This window comes from Tribolium madens, unplaced genomic scaffold (genome assembly GCF_015345945.1).
Source record: "Tribolium madens isolate multiple individuals breed KSU strain unplaced genomic scaffold, Tmad_KSU_1.1 Scaffold_19;HRSCAF=116;Tcas5.2_LG9, whole genome shotgun sequence".
NCBI lineage: Eukaryota > Metazoa > Arthropoda > Insecta > Coleoptera > Tenebrionidae > Tribolium > Tribolium madens.
In genome coordinates this window covers 7,497,138-7,509,471 of record NW_025400983.1, presented here as the reverse complement: position 1 = coordinate 7,509,471, position 12,334 = coordinate 7,497,138, and the positions used below count along the sequence as shown (strand labels likewise).

Below are 12,334 nucleotides of genomic sequence, written 5' to 3'. Positions count from 1 at the left end.
TAATGATGCATTGGCAGCTTGGAACTCAAAGAATGAAAACAAAACACCAAATTTTCCAGAATATCAGAAGAATTGGGATAATATTAACATCAAACGCATTATTATGAATGACTTAATCTTCACAACTCCTCGAGATTTGACTCGATTTAAAGCTTTGCAATGCAGAGAATCTGGTTCCTGGTTACACTCAATCCCTTCTCCTAACATTGGCACCTTCTTGGATAATACTTCATTTCAAGTTTGTATTGGTTTGAGATTGGGTTGTAATCTTTGTACACCTCATACGTGCAAGTGTAACGCTGTCCAAGAAAACGGTATTCATGGTCTTAGTTGTCCGAAAAGCAGTGGTAGATTTTCAAGACACACGGAAATTAATTCAATAATTCACCGTACATTAACATCTATACATATAAATTCAACTTTGGAGTCGAAGGGCCTGTCCCGCGATGATGGTAAGCGCCCTGATGGTTCGACACTTGTTCCGTGGTATAAAAGACAAGCTTTAGTATGGGATGTTACCGTTGTAGATACCCTTGCCGACAGTTATTTATCAAAAACTTGTGAAACCTCAGGTTCTGCTGCTGAAATAGCATGTCATCGAAAACATAACAAATATAAGTCTATCATTTCTTCGAATTATATTTTTAAAGGTTTAGCTTTTGAAACGAAACTTTAGGCCCTTGGTCTAAGGAAGCTTTTGATTTCCTCAATATAATTGGTAAAAAGCTGATATCTGTTTCTGGCGAAAAAAAAGCTGAACAATACCTGTTTGAGAAGATTTCCCTTGCAATTCAACGTGGAAATGCTGCTAGCATTCGGGGCACCTTCTCAGAGTCCGCCTTATTAGCCGAAACTTTTGTTTTGTAATTTTTACTTATACATGTCTATTTTATTTATTAAATTAAACTCATTTCTAAAAAAAAAAAAATTATTTATTAAAAAAAAAATGTTTACATTTGGGTTATACAGGGTGCGCCAAAACTCGCGCCCCAGAGAAAATTTTCAAGCAAGAGAAGTGTATGTACATACCTCCAGACAATACAATAACGTACTGTAACTTCAAACCATCTTGTTTTTTTTTAGGGAATAATTATAAATTTGCTCAAGTAAAAACACAGCCCTTGGTTCTAAGTCTTTTACATCTGAGTCACTTTTCACTACACAATAATGTTGACCTTTACTGTAATTGTCAATTTTTTTCCTATATTTTCTTTTTTTAGTTTATTTTCGTACAGCTTATTTAACTTTTGAAATCTTATAATTGCCTCCTGTAACTTTTTATCCAAATTTTGAATTTTATCTAGTAAGACAAATTTTTCTTCCGAACTTATTGCATCTGAAACATTTTTTACATCAAAATCATGAGTATCACCTACTTTTAAATCGCTTTGATGATCAAAATCAAATCGAAATGGACTTGAAATTAAATCATTTTTGTCAAATGAGTTAGAGATTGGAAACACGGTGCAGGCGTTTCTAATGGTTTACGTTCTGAATTAATGGAAATGGTAGAGATTATCTGAAAACAAGTAATTCTTTTATAATTCAACAGCAAGGATGGAACTGCATTTGGTAACAATTTTTTGTTTTTATAATATCTCCTTATTTCAAAGAGTTTTCAACAAATCACGGAATTTGAGAGTATATTGCCGATGGTACCAAATATTCTCTTAATCCATTTGTTCTTTGATTTCTACTTTTTGGAAATTAATGTAAAGTAACATCCTCTTTCTCCCCTTGTCCACAGTTTGGAACACAGCAAATTTGGATATTTGGTATTATAATGTAATGTCTGAAACACAATGATACTATTAATCGTCGTCTGCGTTGATTGTCAGTACTGTCAATCAACGCTGACGACGCTATTAATACTGCGCTTCTTAAGCTGGAAAAATAGATTGGATGTGTGACAGATCAATATTTGATTAAATATTTCAATAATTGTCACATTTAATTTCCTGCAAATTTTCAAATTTCACTAATTACAGTTTTCTTTGGAGCATGATGCGCGCGTTTACCGGAATTTACCATTTTTAAAAGTTCACGCTTTTGGCCATTTTGGCCTATTGCATAGACTTTATTACTGTCAATCAACGCAGACGACGGTTTGTCTCGATCAAATTCAGTTTAGAAAAATGGGGTGTATTTCAGGATTGGTAAAATATTTGTTATTTTTGTTCAATTTTTTAGTAGTGGTGAGTGTCTTCGACTATTTATTTCCAATTCATCTAAATTTTTCACCGTTCTGTATAGCTAAGTGGCATCGCTCTTATAGCAATGGGTGCTATTATGGTAAAGAATGAAAACAAAGGTCTTGACTCAGTCACCAACTTTTCTGTTAGTGCTTTTGCTATCGCTGTTGGTCTCATAGTTTTTGCTATCGCTTTCTTCGGATGTTGGGGAGCTATTAGGGAAAATGGCTGCATGTTAAAGACTGTAAGTAATAACATATTATTTTTGCTCGGAAACTAAAGTTTTTTCGCAGTATATAATCATTATTATTGTTTTATTGATTTTGCAAATTGCCTTGGGAGTTATGGCCTTCGCAGCAATCAAAAATGTCAACAAAGCTTTTGATAAAAAAGTGAGAGAAGTTGTCAAAAATGTATTTGATGATTATGTAAAAGATCCAACAAAAGAGAAAAAAAAAGTAATTGATACAATCCAGCAAGACGTAAGTTTATTTTTAAACTTAATTGCAACAACAATTATTATTGAAGACCGTGGTTAACCGTCCGCACATTTGTACGGACGAATACAATAATTTTATTCTTCGACACTGTCAAAATTTACAGTTTTTCTCCCGTGTAAGGAATTTTTGACAACTATTTGGCATTTCTCAATACGAAACGTCAGATTAGCTTTAACAGCTCTTTTGAGTGTAAATGGGACGCTTTATTCCACCTCGTTACACTCGTGGTTTAAAAATCCACTCGGTGAAATAATGCGTCTTACTTATGTAAGTTTTCTTATTAACCTATTATTAGATTAGTAAATTAGAATAAGTTGGAGTTTCCCCGAAAAATAAAAATTAGAGAAAGACTTAAAAAAGAAGAAGAAAGACTTCATACAACAGTGGTGGGGTTACCTTCAACTGTTGAATAAGTATACAGGGTGATTCACGAGGAATAACGAGCCTGACCAAATTCTCGATGCAACCAACATTACAGTTGTCGCAAAATAACTTGCGAAAAGTAATGGTGGTTGCATCGAGAATTTGGTCAGGCTCATTATTCCTCGTGAATCACCTTGTATACACCAACAAGTACACTAGTGTACTCATTCAACGTTTCAACGTGTTTGCGCATGTATTAGGCATTATGCATTAGGTAGGTATAATTAAATGTATTTTTCAAGTTTTGTTGAATTTAAGTTTCTATTTTCAATCGGTACCTACTAATTCCAAAAGTGAATAAATGTTACAATACCACTTGAAAAAGCATTAAAAGTGCCTCTAGCTAACTATTTTTGCACAGAGGCCCTTGCTAACATTTTCATATCAAATATTTAAATTTCTATTGGTAGGTACATACGTCACTAAACTTTATGGACTTTTGTTTGTGATCCAATTGGTAAAGGAAGACTTGAAAGAAATGACTGATATTAGTAAAGGCCCCTCCGCAAATTGTTTAGCAATTTATTCTTTCTCGGAGTCCATAAGCATTTAAAACATTAAACATTAACTTAATTCAGAAACTAAACTTCGATGTGCATACTTGCCTTCCGCAATAATGTTCCGACGACATTATTTGTACATTAATTTGTACGGACGGATAGCGGACAGAACAAAATGATATTCGTCCGAATGTGCGGATGGTTAACCACGGACATTATTTGGACCCATTGTAGTTTAAATGTTGTGGCGTTGATGGACACAGTTATTGGACAAATCCACCAGATAGTTGTTATAAAGGCAAGAAAGAACAAGGTAAACTTTTCAAAAGTGGTTGCGCGACACACTTCCAAAAAGTAATCACTTATAACATTAAAATCATTGGTTACATTGCCCTCGCATTGGTAAAACTTGAAGTAAGTTGAAGTAATTGTTCAATAGTAAGTAGATTGTAATTTTAATATTGTTACAGCTTGCATGCGCCATTTTGGCCACTGTCGTCAAAAACAGATCATAATCTTAATTCAGAAAATTATCAATAAACTTTTTTATAAAACTTTAATCGTTGTTTTTGTCATGATCATGGTGTAAGATATTTAGGTGATGCAGCGAGCACATGCAAAGTGTGGCCGAACTGGTCATGCGATTTTTAGACAAAGATGACATATGCGGGCCATTCGTTTCCGAAAGTCCGCCTAATAAAGTGCACCTGAAGTGGTTACTTCAGCAATTTTATATTGTTCTAATACCTGTTTATACATTTTGAAATAGGAAAAAATGTTGTTTGCCCAAGTTTAAAAGTGGCTATGCTAAAAATAATGAAAAATTATCTTTATTTCCGATACCTACCACGGAAAATGTTGCCTAATCGTATAATTCCAAAAATTCTGTATTTTCACTGTAAAGGATCATATGTGTAAAATTTTTTTTAAAGCAAAACATATAATTCGTGAGATAAAAACAGGTTGTTATACGGTAAATCTAAAGAAAATTAATTAAAATTATAAACACCATAAAACATATTTTTTCTAGATTGAAACAGTTTATCCGCATTTTGTCAAATTTTATCTCAAAAAGCCAAAATTAAAAGAAGAAGCAGTACTAACTATTTTTCCAGATTGGCCAGGATATTGTTAAATTTGAACCACAAGTTAAACGAAGCAGAAAAACAAAAAGAATTGAAAAAGCAACTCTAAATTGATTTTTATGATGGCTGTTTTTAATAATTATCAATAAATAATAATAATTTGCTTATTTATTTTAGTAGAAAAATCAAATAAGTATAGCTGAACTGAATAACAATTTAATTATTTGAAAAATTTGAAAAAATTTGAAATAAGAATAAAGGTTTATTACCTTCTATTTATTTATTTACCTTCTAGTCTGTGGTCTTTACATTCAATCGCGAATGGTGATAATTAATGTGATTTCAATAATTATAAAATAAAGTTCAGTTCAAAGTAACGTTATTTAAAAAAGTAGTACCTAATCGCATCAAGGTGTGAAATAAACTTTATACAGGGTGCGCCAGAACTCGCGTCCCAGAGAAAAATGCCATATAAGATAGGATACCAAGAACATGTAAAAAATGTAAAAAAAAATTTATCTATAAAAATTTCGAAGTTATGAATTATTTAGTTTCGTAAAAAATTCAGCATTCCATTCTACGTACAAAACAGATAAATGCTCATACTTGGAACAATCTACTCAAGTGTAACGACTAATATTTTGTATCTTTGATAAAAAATTGGATGAGTAACCATATAAAGATTAAAAGATAGTAACAGAAAGTAGAAAAAATTAAATAGGTAACAGAAAAAGCTACAATAGAGTATTTTATGCAGTAAAGCATTTTTAAAAACTAACAGTTCAGAGATACCGAAAATTTGAAAAAAATGCGTGGTGGGTGGTGGTGGTGGCTTAATAAAACATAGTTTTTTTTTAAATAAACTCTGTCAGTGTGATATCTGTCATTAATGTCGTTAACAATCTACCAAAAAACTTAAGCTCGGGGCAATGGAAGTCACACATTCGAGGAAAAAATCGAGGAAGAAACGAAGAAAGAAGCCAATTTACCTTGAGCTCAAACGTTCAACAGCTTTATTTTTCACAATAACAAAATTGGTAACTACCTCTCTAATAAATGTGATTAAAATTAGAAGTTTCAGCTAACTCTGCTTGCAATTTTAATGCTAGTTACAAGTACTAGGCAGCCATTTTACAACATACTTTTAATTGAGAAAAAAGATATCCCATACTTGAAAAATATTGAAAATACGATAATTATTCTTGTAATTATGATTATAACATGTTCACTTCTTGTGTCACTGTTGGCTGTTTACGGCTACGGGTGTTCTAGTCGTTATGTCTTGTTTTTCGTATGTTTTAAAAGTTGTATTTTTAAAAAACAGAGAACATTTTTCAGTATGGCATAGTTTTGATTTACTCCATCATTTTCTTCGCATACATAGGAGTAGTTGCCTGTCTCGTAAGAGATGACACTGATATTAAAAAAAAACAACTTTTTCTCAATTATGAAACGAACAGGCAATTGAAAAGAGCCGTGCACATAATACAGACTACTGTCGGTTATTTTTCAAAGTGTTTCTTTTTCTGACGGCTTCTGTTACAGTACAACTGCTGCGGTTCTCCTGATTTTCGATATAAAAATTATTATAATTTACCGGAGAGTTGCTGTCCAGTCAACACAACGGCGTGTTTTCACCACAATGCTTACAAAAACGTCTGCAATATTACTCGCTTAACTGTATGCAAAGCAATAAAAGACGCCTATTTGACAGGTTATGTAATGCTACTTTTTATACCTCTTACTGCAGCATCGGTAAGCTTCAACAAGTATTGGAAAACAGTCTTATACTTTTCTTACAGTTGGTGCAAATAGGGCTTGTCCTCAACCTAGTCTACGAATTCTCCAAGTCGAAGCGAAAGCAAACAGATGAAAATATCGAATACCATTTGTAAAATATATTAATTTATATTTATGTTCTTCCTAGTTTTCAAGAGTCTTTAAATTTTTATATTTTGTGTTTATTGAATTCGAATTACACTTATTGAATCAAAAGTCTCAAGTCTTAACATCACACACCTTCCATTACAAAAATCGTTAATATTCACTTGATATTCCGCAAAAATTACTAAATATGAATATTTGATAATTGTAAATGTCACTGGAAAAACGTCATTAAATTTAAAATGAACAAAGCCGCGTTTGTTAGTTTTCTCCGCCACTTGCTCTTCTTGCTCATCATTTTGAAATTTGTGAGTGTCGACTAGCAAATCGCCTTTTTATAATGTAAAATTTTCAGATCAATGGCATTGCCATGATATTCCAGTCGGAAAATTGCAGGGACATGTTTGACAAACAAAGTCTTCTTCCTCTAAACTCCAAAGCTCCAATTCTCAAAATAGATTTCACCGTAGACTTTCTTTACAGCTTAACCAACAGTATCGGTTTCCTCTTGATGCTTTTGAGCGCGTCTGGGCTCGTGGGGGCTATTTGCTTAAATTCGCGACCACTAATCATTTTCGCGGTAAGTCTCCCCCAATTTTTTGAAACAAAAGTTAACTATTGTTGCAAGAGTGGATTGGGTTTCTTACATATGGCTCCGATAGAAGCCACTTCGGCAAGAGTCTTCGATTATTTGATCAATTCTTTCGATGTCCTGATTTTGAAAGATGTGGAAAAGCTTTTTGTGAGTACCAACGGTTTTATAAACTATACCATCGACCCGGATGATATAGTTGGTTACAATGCCTTGTGGGATATGCCTTATGAAGAAGGCTGGCACAGTCGTGCCATTGGAACGAAAGCCAGTCATGAATTTGTCGACTTTACGCAAATTACTGTAAATTGAATCCACTTTGTCAAATTTTTAACAAAACAATTATGTAAAACAGCAGGAATGTTGTGGATTCATCGGAAGACCTTTTTGGGAGATACCCATTCCACGAAGTTGTTGTCCGGACGAGTATTCTGATGAAAAGTGCGTCCTTCAAGTTGCTTACAGTAAAACCTGTGAAAATGAATATGATAACTTCAGACAATGCACGGCGGGATTACGGAACGAGTCTTGCGTTTTTGCCATAATTTCTGTACGATTTTTTATAACATATTCAGACTTTTGATTTTAAACAACATTGAGCAATATTAAGACAGAATAGTTATTTGTACAACTAGTTTTGAAAGTCATACTTTTTTTACGACTTTGCAAAACCCCAAAGACCAAAAAGATATCAACTTGATAAATCAAATCGTAATGTATTGCAATCTCTATAGAAACTATAGAAATAACTATATAGAAATCGTTTAAAAACGTATAACTTTCTGTACGATTAATCGTGATGAAAATTCAACTTTCAGAATCACTATGCAAAAAAGTAATAAGATACCTAAAGCAAATAAGGCCCGGTGTTAATTTTTCGTCTAAATTGTGAAGAAAATTAAAACCATCTAGCTTACGTTGGACCTCCAGCCATCTATCATCAATCAAACAAGTTACTCCTAGATATGTCTTTTAATTGACTGTAAATGGTGAAATATGTTAACTGATGCGTCATTGTGTTGGATGTTAAAATTAAATATTTATAGTTACATATCAATATGTTTTGAAGTTTCTTTACTTTTTTGTATTGATTATGTTGTTTTTTGTTTGTTTATTAAAGATTTTTTTCCTTAACTTACTGTTTATACGATTAATGAAAAATCCTATCTCAAATTTTAAATATGGGCCTTATCTAATGTCGATGGTGGACCCTTTGTAATATTTTATATTTATGTTAAAAACATGTATAAAAGTTAACAAAACAGGCATTTTTGAGGTACACATTGTTAAACAAAAGTTCAAATTACAATTTCGATAATAAATCCAAACCTTTTCATATTTCACAAAATATATAAAAAATAGTAAAAATTAAGTGGGCCGTATTTGCTTTACCTTATTGAGTCTTGCCAATTTTCATAAAATATTTTCTGTTCTGTTTTCTTTATTCAATGTTGCCAATCTAATTTCAAAATTGGAAACAACTTTGATTAGAATTTTTTTGGATTATCAAGATTACTCATTTTATAATGACTGCAATAGTTTTATAAATTTAAATATTGCTCTTGAGTCGTTTAATAATCTTTGTTGTGTACTTATAGACAACATTTTTCTTAATTAATTAATATCATAATGTTAATTTTAGGCCGTTGCGGGCGTAGTGTCGTTATATTTATCATATATGAGAAAAAAATATCCTGAAGGTAATTACGCCGATTATTCTTCATCGGATGAAGAGTCTGGTGTAACCGACCTGTTCTAAATTAATATAAATAAAAGTATAAAAGTGTTTTATTTATAAAAGAGAGTTTACATAACCATCAATACTTTTGCTTCTAAAAAGCAATTTTAAGTAGTAATTTATTTCATGCTGCCTGGTAAATAATGATTCCTGGTTCCATTTTGAGTATGGTAAGTGAGTATTTATGGCGTCAGACCAAGTGAATAGATATCCATGTAACTTAGCTATTACGATATCAGTGTCGGTAAGTATGTATAACCAAGCAATGACACTTACTTATACCACAGATTACCTAAATAATAATCAAATCTTTTTTACCGCAATAAACAATGCCAATGGCACTAGCTATGAACATAGCCCTGTGTTCAGTTAAAAAAAAACAGAGGTCAAGCCACTGCTCTTATTAAATGATAGTCTCAGTAACGTGACTGTAATTTAAAAACAATGGTTTTAATGGCCGCAGTATTTTGACTGTGCAAAGGTAGCATAATCATTAGTTTCTTAATTGCTTTATTTAAATGAAGATGATGACAAAACAAACAAAAAAATTATAGGCAGATAGAATATTAAATAGTTCATAGTAAGAAATGAAGATATAGCAAAAATTTTGTTGAAAACCATAATTTAAATTAAAAACAGAACAGAAATTTTTGCTTCGCTTCACGTTTTTAACTTTTTTGAGAACGCTGCACATAAAAAAGTAATCAATTGATCATAGTCATGCTATGGTTTCTTAGATTGGTGAATTCAGTCTATCTATTTAATTTAGCGTCCAAACACCAGAGGCGCTCGTATCAAAATTTTAAAATTTTAGCGGTTGGCTGTGACACTTCTGATAGAAAAAAATTAAATTTTGACGGTGACATCATTCATAGAAATTCAAAGTGCTTACGTGTAGTTGTGATTTTTAGATTTTTATTCAGTTATTGTGGGCTGTGTGTACAAGTAWAGGAAGTTTTACTAACAATTTGTGAATTTTGGTGATGAAAATGTGGACATTGATGGAAAAAATGTGAAGATTTGTTTCGGCCGGCACCCTTGTGACAAGAACTCGACAACCCAGACTGTTTATGCTTCCTCTTTGAACATAATTGTTCTAATATAATCCCTATAAGTATGAAACCACCTTGTTAACTAATTTGATTCAATATCTTCAATAAATTACTTTAAAAAAATCTTTTATTTTCTTTGTTTAATCTCTAATAAGATGCCTGTAGCACTTATTTCCCTCTACTAAATACTCAATTAACATTATTATTACCATTTAAAAAAAGGCACATTTTGCTCTATAGTTCAGCGTCCAAACTACAGAGGCGCTGCTGAATACGAGTTCAAAAGGTTGTACATGAGTACGCCATCTATATACCCTATATAAATTATTCATCTATGATCATAGTGCTCTGTTAAAATCTTTGACATTTATATTTTTGACGAAAAACAGCTCAAACGTCCCCTTTTAACTAAATCTTCGGGAAGTTAAAATTGATCAGAATGCAAAGACGAGCTACACAGTTTGATCCTTTTGATCGGCGGAATATTAAAAGCGGCAGCATGGATCCTTGTACGGAAATTCTTCGGTCAATTGCTCTTTTCATAATAATATCAAAAATGGTCAGTATTTTAAGAAAAACCCACAATTTGTAATCAGATCTTGTAGCTGGCGTACACAGCAATGATGCTACTCATTCTGCTAACAGATGACACAATCCATAGTGTCCTGATGTCCGACAAAAACACTATATCAAATTTGAGCCGAATTTTCGATGCTTTTAAGTTAATATTTTGGGTAATCCTGATGCAATCAAGCATTATTTGTGCTTTTGGCATGTTTGGATTTGCTCGACTCAATCGTTACTGTTTATCTTTCGTAACGGTGATTTTTTTTTTTCAATTCCAAAACTCTCTCTTGCTTTTTAGTATGGGATGGCTTTGATACTGATGTGCATATGGCTGATTTATTTCTCAATCATTATTTGCATACGAAATGATCAAGACATGCCAATAATAAATTTATACGAATCGGTTGAAACAAGTGCTAAAGCAAGAAGGGCCATCGACATAATCCAAAAAAAAGTTAATCTATTTTCAGTTATGTCACATCGACAAAAATAATTGGAAAATGCCGTAGGACCAATGTTGCGGGAATAAAGAATACGATTTTGCCCAGGATGATATTTTACCCATAAGTTGCTGCCCTAATTTGACAAAGGGCTCTAAATGTCAACGTGAACAAGCATTCAAGGTTTTATGTCCTATCAATCAAACAACTGTCTTCACCAACTTGCAAGATTCTGAGATGCTAACACCAGTAGCTTCCATTTCATTTACTGCTTTCTTGCTAACAGTAAATTGACAATTACACACTTGCAAAAACACCAAATATTTATTTTTAGTTTTTTGAAGCCGCTCTCGTCTTTTATATGATACATCGTTTGGATACTACGAGAACAACCCACATAATGCACATATAAAATTACAGTACTTTCAAAAATTCTCCGTTCTTATTTCCCAAGTAGGCAATTTAGTTAAAATGTCAAAATGCGACGTTTTAAAAAAGCTTCTGCTCTTCTTCAACATTATATATTTTGTAGGTTTTTAATCAATAAGACAATAATCAAATTTTCTTTCAGTTGTTAGCTTTCATCACTTTTGTTTTTTCATTAGCTATTCTAATTAAATACCGCGAAATTGATGGCCGTGTCAGGAGTTATTGCATTTTTGGTTTAGTCGACGGCTCTTTACTCTTTATTATCATAAATATTAATTTCTGTGGGATCATCAAGAAAAAAATATGGAAACTCAAGACGGTAATAAATTGAACGAATCGCATTTTGTATTAATTTTTTGCTTAGCTCACATTTAATGCATCACTAATTGCAATTATCCACACATTGTTAGCAATAATAAATTTTGTTATGGCTTACGACTTAAGCGACAAGAAAACCAAATTAGCCTTCGCTAAAATATTCGATTCCTATGACCAGAAATACAAACACAAACAACATGTGGATATAATCCAAAATGAAGTAATTTTATAAACATGCCTTATGTTTTTGATAACAAAATATGTTTCAGTTGAAATGTTGCGGCTTGGATGGACCCCAAAGTTGGACTTTGAAAATTCCCAACAGTTGCTGTGAACACTCACCATGTAACAACCACACGGCATTTAAAAGGAGTTGCAGTAAAAGTCTTGACAACAAATATAAAACATTCAAATCGGTCTGTGGTATTTTGAATGCTGGTATAGCTGTAGTGGCGGTAGATGATTTATTTTTCTTGCAACAATGCAAAAACAATGTCTTTTAGTATACTCTAGCTGCACTTGCGTTGTGTGTTGTACGAAAGGCGGTAAAGCAGAGAAGAAAAGCGAGACAAGATCTTAACTAAAATACAATTTCAATAAAGTTTCTAAACATT

At 32.4% G+C, this 12,334-nt stretch overlaps 4 protein-coding genes across 8 annotated transcripts; all 4 read left to right on the top strand.

Annotated features, from left to right (window-relative positions):
• The first annotated feature begins 2,100 nt into the window (after positions 1-2,100).
• LOC123015524 (leukocyte surface antigen CD53-like) lies at positions 2,101-4,175 on the top strand. The gene is made up of 5 exons (XM_044415293.1): positions 2,101-2,195; positions 2,254-2,436; positions 2,486-2,674; positions 3,850-4,029; positions 4,086-4,175. Exons 1-5 carry the CDS (start codon positions 2,136-2,138, stop codon positions 4,128-4,130), a joined length of 657 nt encoding a protein of 218 aa, XP_044271228.1. The 5' UTR covers positions 2,101-2,135; the 3' UTR covers positions 4,131-4,175.
• A 1,314-nt stretch (positions 4,176-5,489) lies between these two features.
• LOC123015478 lies at positions 5,490-6,645 on the top strand. Its single transcript, XM_044415222.1, has 5 exons — positions 5,490-5,737; positions 5,782-5,991; positions 6,039-6,197; positions 6,246-6,455; positions 6,503-6,645. Exons 1-5 carry the CDS (start codon positions 5,630-5,632, stop codon positions 6,593-6,595), a joined length of 780 nt encoding a protein of 259 aa, XP_044271157.1. The 5' UTR covers positions 5,490-5,629; the 3' UTR covers positions 6,596-6,645.
• A 123-nt stretch (positions 6,646-6,768) lies between these two features.
• Positions 6,769-8,958, top strand: LOC123015479. 4 transcript variants are annotated; one of them, XM_044415225.1, is made up of 6 exons: positions 6,769-6,892; positions 6,940-7,000; positions 7,043-7,164; positions 7,213-7,479; positions 7,532-7,726; positions 8,819-8,958. In XM_044415225.1, the coding sequence occupies exons 1-6, from the start codon at positions 6,827-6,829 to the stop codon at positions 8,933-8,935; spliced, it is 828 nt and encodes a 275-aa protein (XP_044271160.1). In that variant the 5' UTR covers positions 6,769-6,826; the 3' UTR covers positions 8,936-8,958. The 4 variants fall into 4 exon arrangements, with proteins under 4 accessions (XP_044271160.1, XP_044271159.1, XP_044271158.1 ...); XM_044415224.1 differs by having other exon boundaries at positions 6,940-7,164; positions 7,535-7,726; XM_044415223.1 differs by having other exon boundaries at positions 6,940-7,164.
• A 1,365-nt stretch (positions 8,959-10,323) lies between these two features.
• On the top strand, positions 10,324-12,334 carry LOC123014122. Of its 2 annotated transcripts, XM_044413029.1 has the most exons (9): positions 10,324-10,525; positions 10,572-10,781; positions 10,832-10,987; positions 11,043-11,258; positions 11,308-11,501; positions 11,545-11,721; positions 11,767-11,940; positions 11,990-12,175; positions 12,224-12,334. In XM_044413029.1, exons 1-5 carry the CDS (start codon positions 10,406-10,408, stop codon positions 11,383-11,385), a joined length of 780 nt encoding a protein of 259 aa, XP_044268964.1. In that variant the 5' UTR covers positions 10,324-10,405; the 3' UTR covers positions 11,386-11,501; positions 11,545-11,721; positions 11,767-11,940; positions 11,990-12,175; positions 12,224-12,334. The 2 variants fall into 2 exon arrangements, with proteins under 2 accessions (XP_044268964.1, XP_044268972.1); XM_044413037.1 differs by lacking the exons at positions 10,324-10,525; positions 10,572-10,781; positions 10,832-10,987; positions 11,043-11,258 and having other exon boundaries at positions 11,360-11,501; positions 11,579-11,721.

Excerpts from the sequence above, each read along its gene's own strand:
- LOC123015524 (XM_044415293.1), top strand. The coding sequence starts at position 2,136 with ATGGGGTGTATTTCAGGATTGGTAAAATATTTGTTATTTTTGTTCAAT. Across the intron at positions 2,675-3,849 it reads TTGATACAATCCAGCAAGAC|TTTAAATGTTGTGGCGTTGA; the intron begins GTAAGTTTATTT and ends GACCCATTGTAG. Across the intron at positions 4,030-4,085 it reads TCGCATTGGTAAAACTTGAA|CTTGCATGCGCCATTTTGGC; the intron begins GTAAGTTGAAGT and ends ATATTGTTACAG.
- LOC123015478 (XM_044415222.1), top strand. The coding sequence starts at position 5,630 with ATGGAAGTCACACATTCGAGGAAAAAATCGAGGAAGAAACGAAGAAAG. Across the intron at positions 5,992-6,038 it reads GTCGTTATGTCTTGTTTTTC|TATGGCATAGTTTTGATTTA; the intron begins GTATGTTTTAAA and ends AACATTTTTCAG. Across the intron at positions 6,198-6,245 it reads TGCACATAATACAGACTACT|TACAACTGCTGCGGTTCTCC; the intron begins GTCGGTTATTTT and ends CTTCTGTTACAG.
- LOC123015479 (XM_044415223.1), top strand. The coding sequence starts at position 6,827 with ATGAACAAAGCCGCGTTTGTTAGTTTTCTCCGCCACTTGCTCTTCTTG. Across the intron at positions 6,893-6,939 it reads TGCTCATCATTTTGAAATTT|ATCAATGGCATTGCCATGAT; the intron begins GTGAGTGTCGAC and ends TAAAATTTTCAG. Across the intron at positions 7,165-7,212 it reads GACCACTAATCATTTTCGCG|AGTGGATTGGGTTTCTTACA; the intron begins GTAAGTCTCCCC and ends TATTGTTGCAAG.
- LOC123014122 (XM_044413029.1), top strand. The coding sequence starts at position 10,406 with ATGCAAAGACGAGCTACACAGTTTGATCCTTTTGATCGGCGGAATATT. Across the intron at positions 10,526-10,571 it reads TCATAATAATATCAAAAATG|CTGGCGTACACAGCAATGAT; the intron begins GTCAGTATTTTA and ends CAGATCTTGTAG. Across the intron at positions 11,259-11,307 it reads TTACTGCTTTCTTGCTAACA|TTTTTTGAAGCCGCTCTCGT; the intron begins GTAAATTGACAA and ends ATTTATTTTTAG.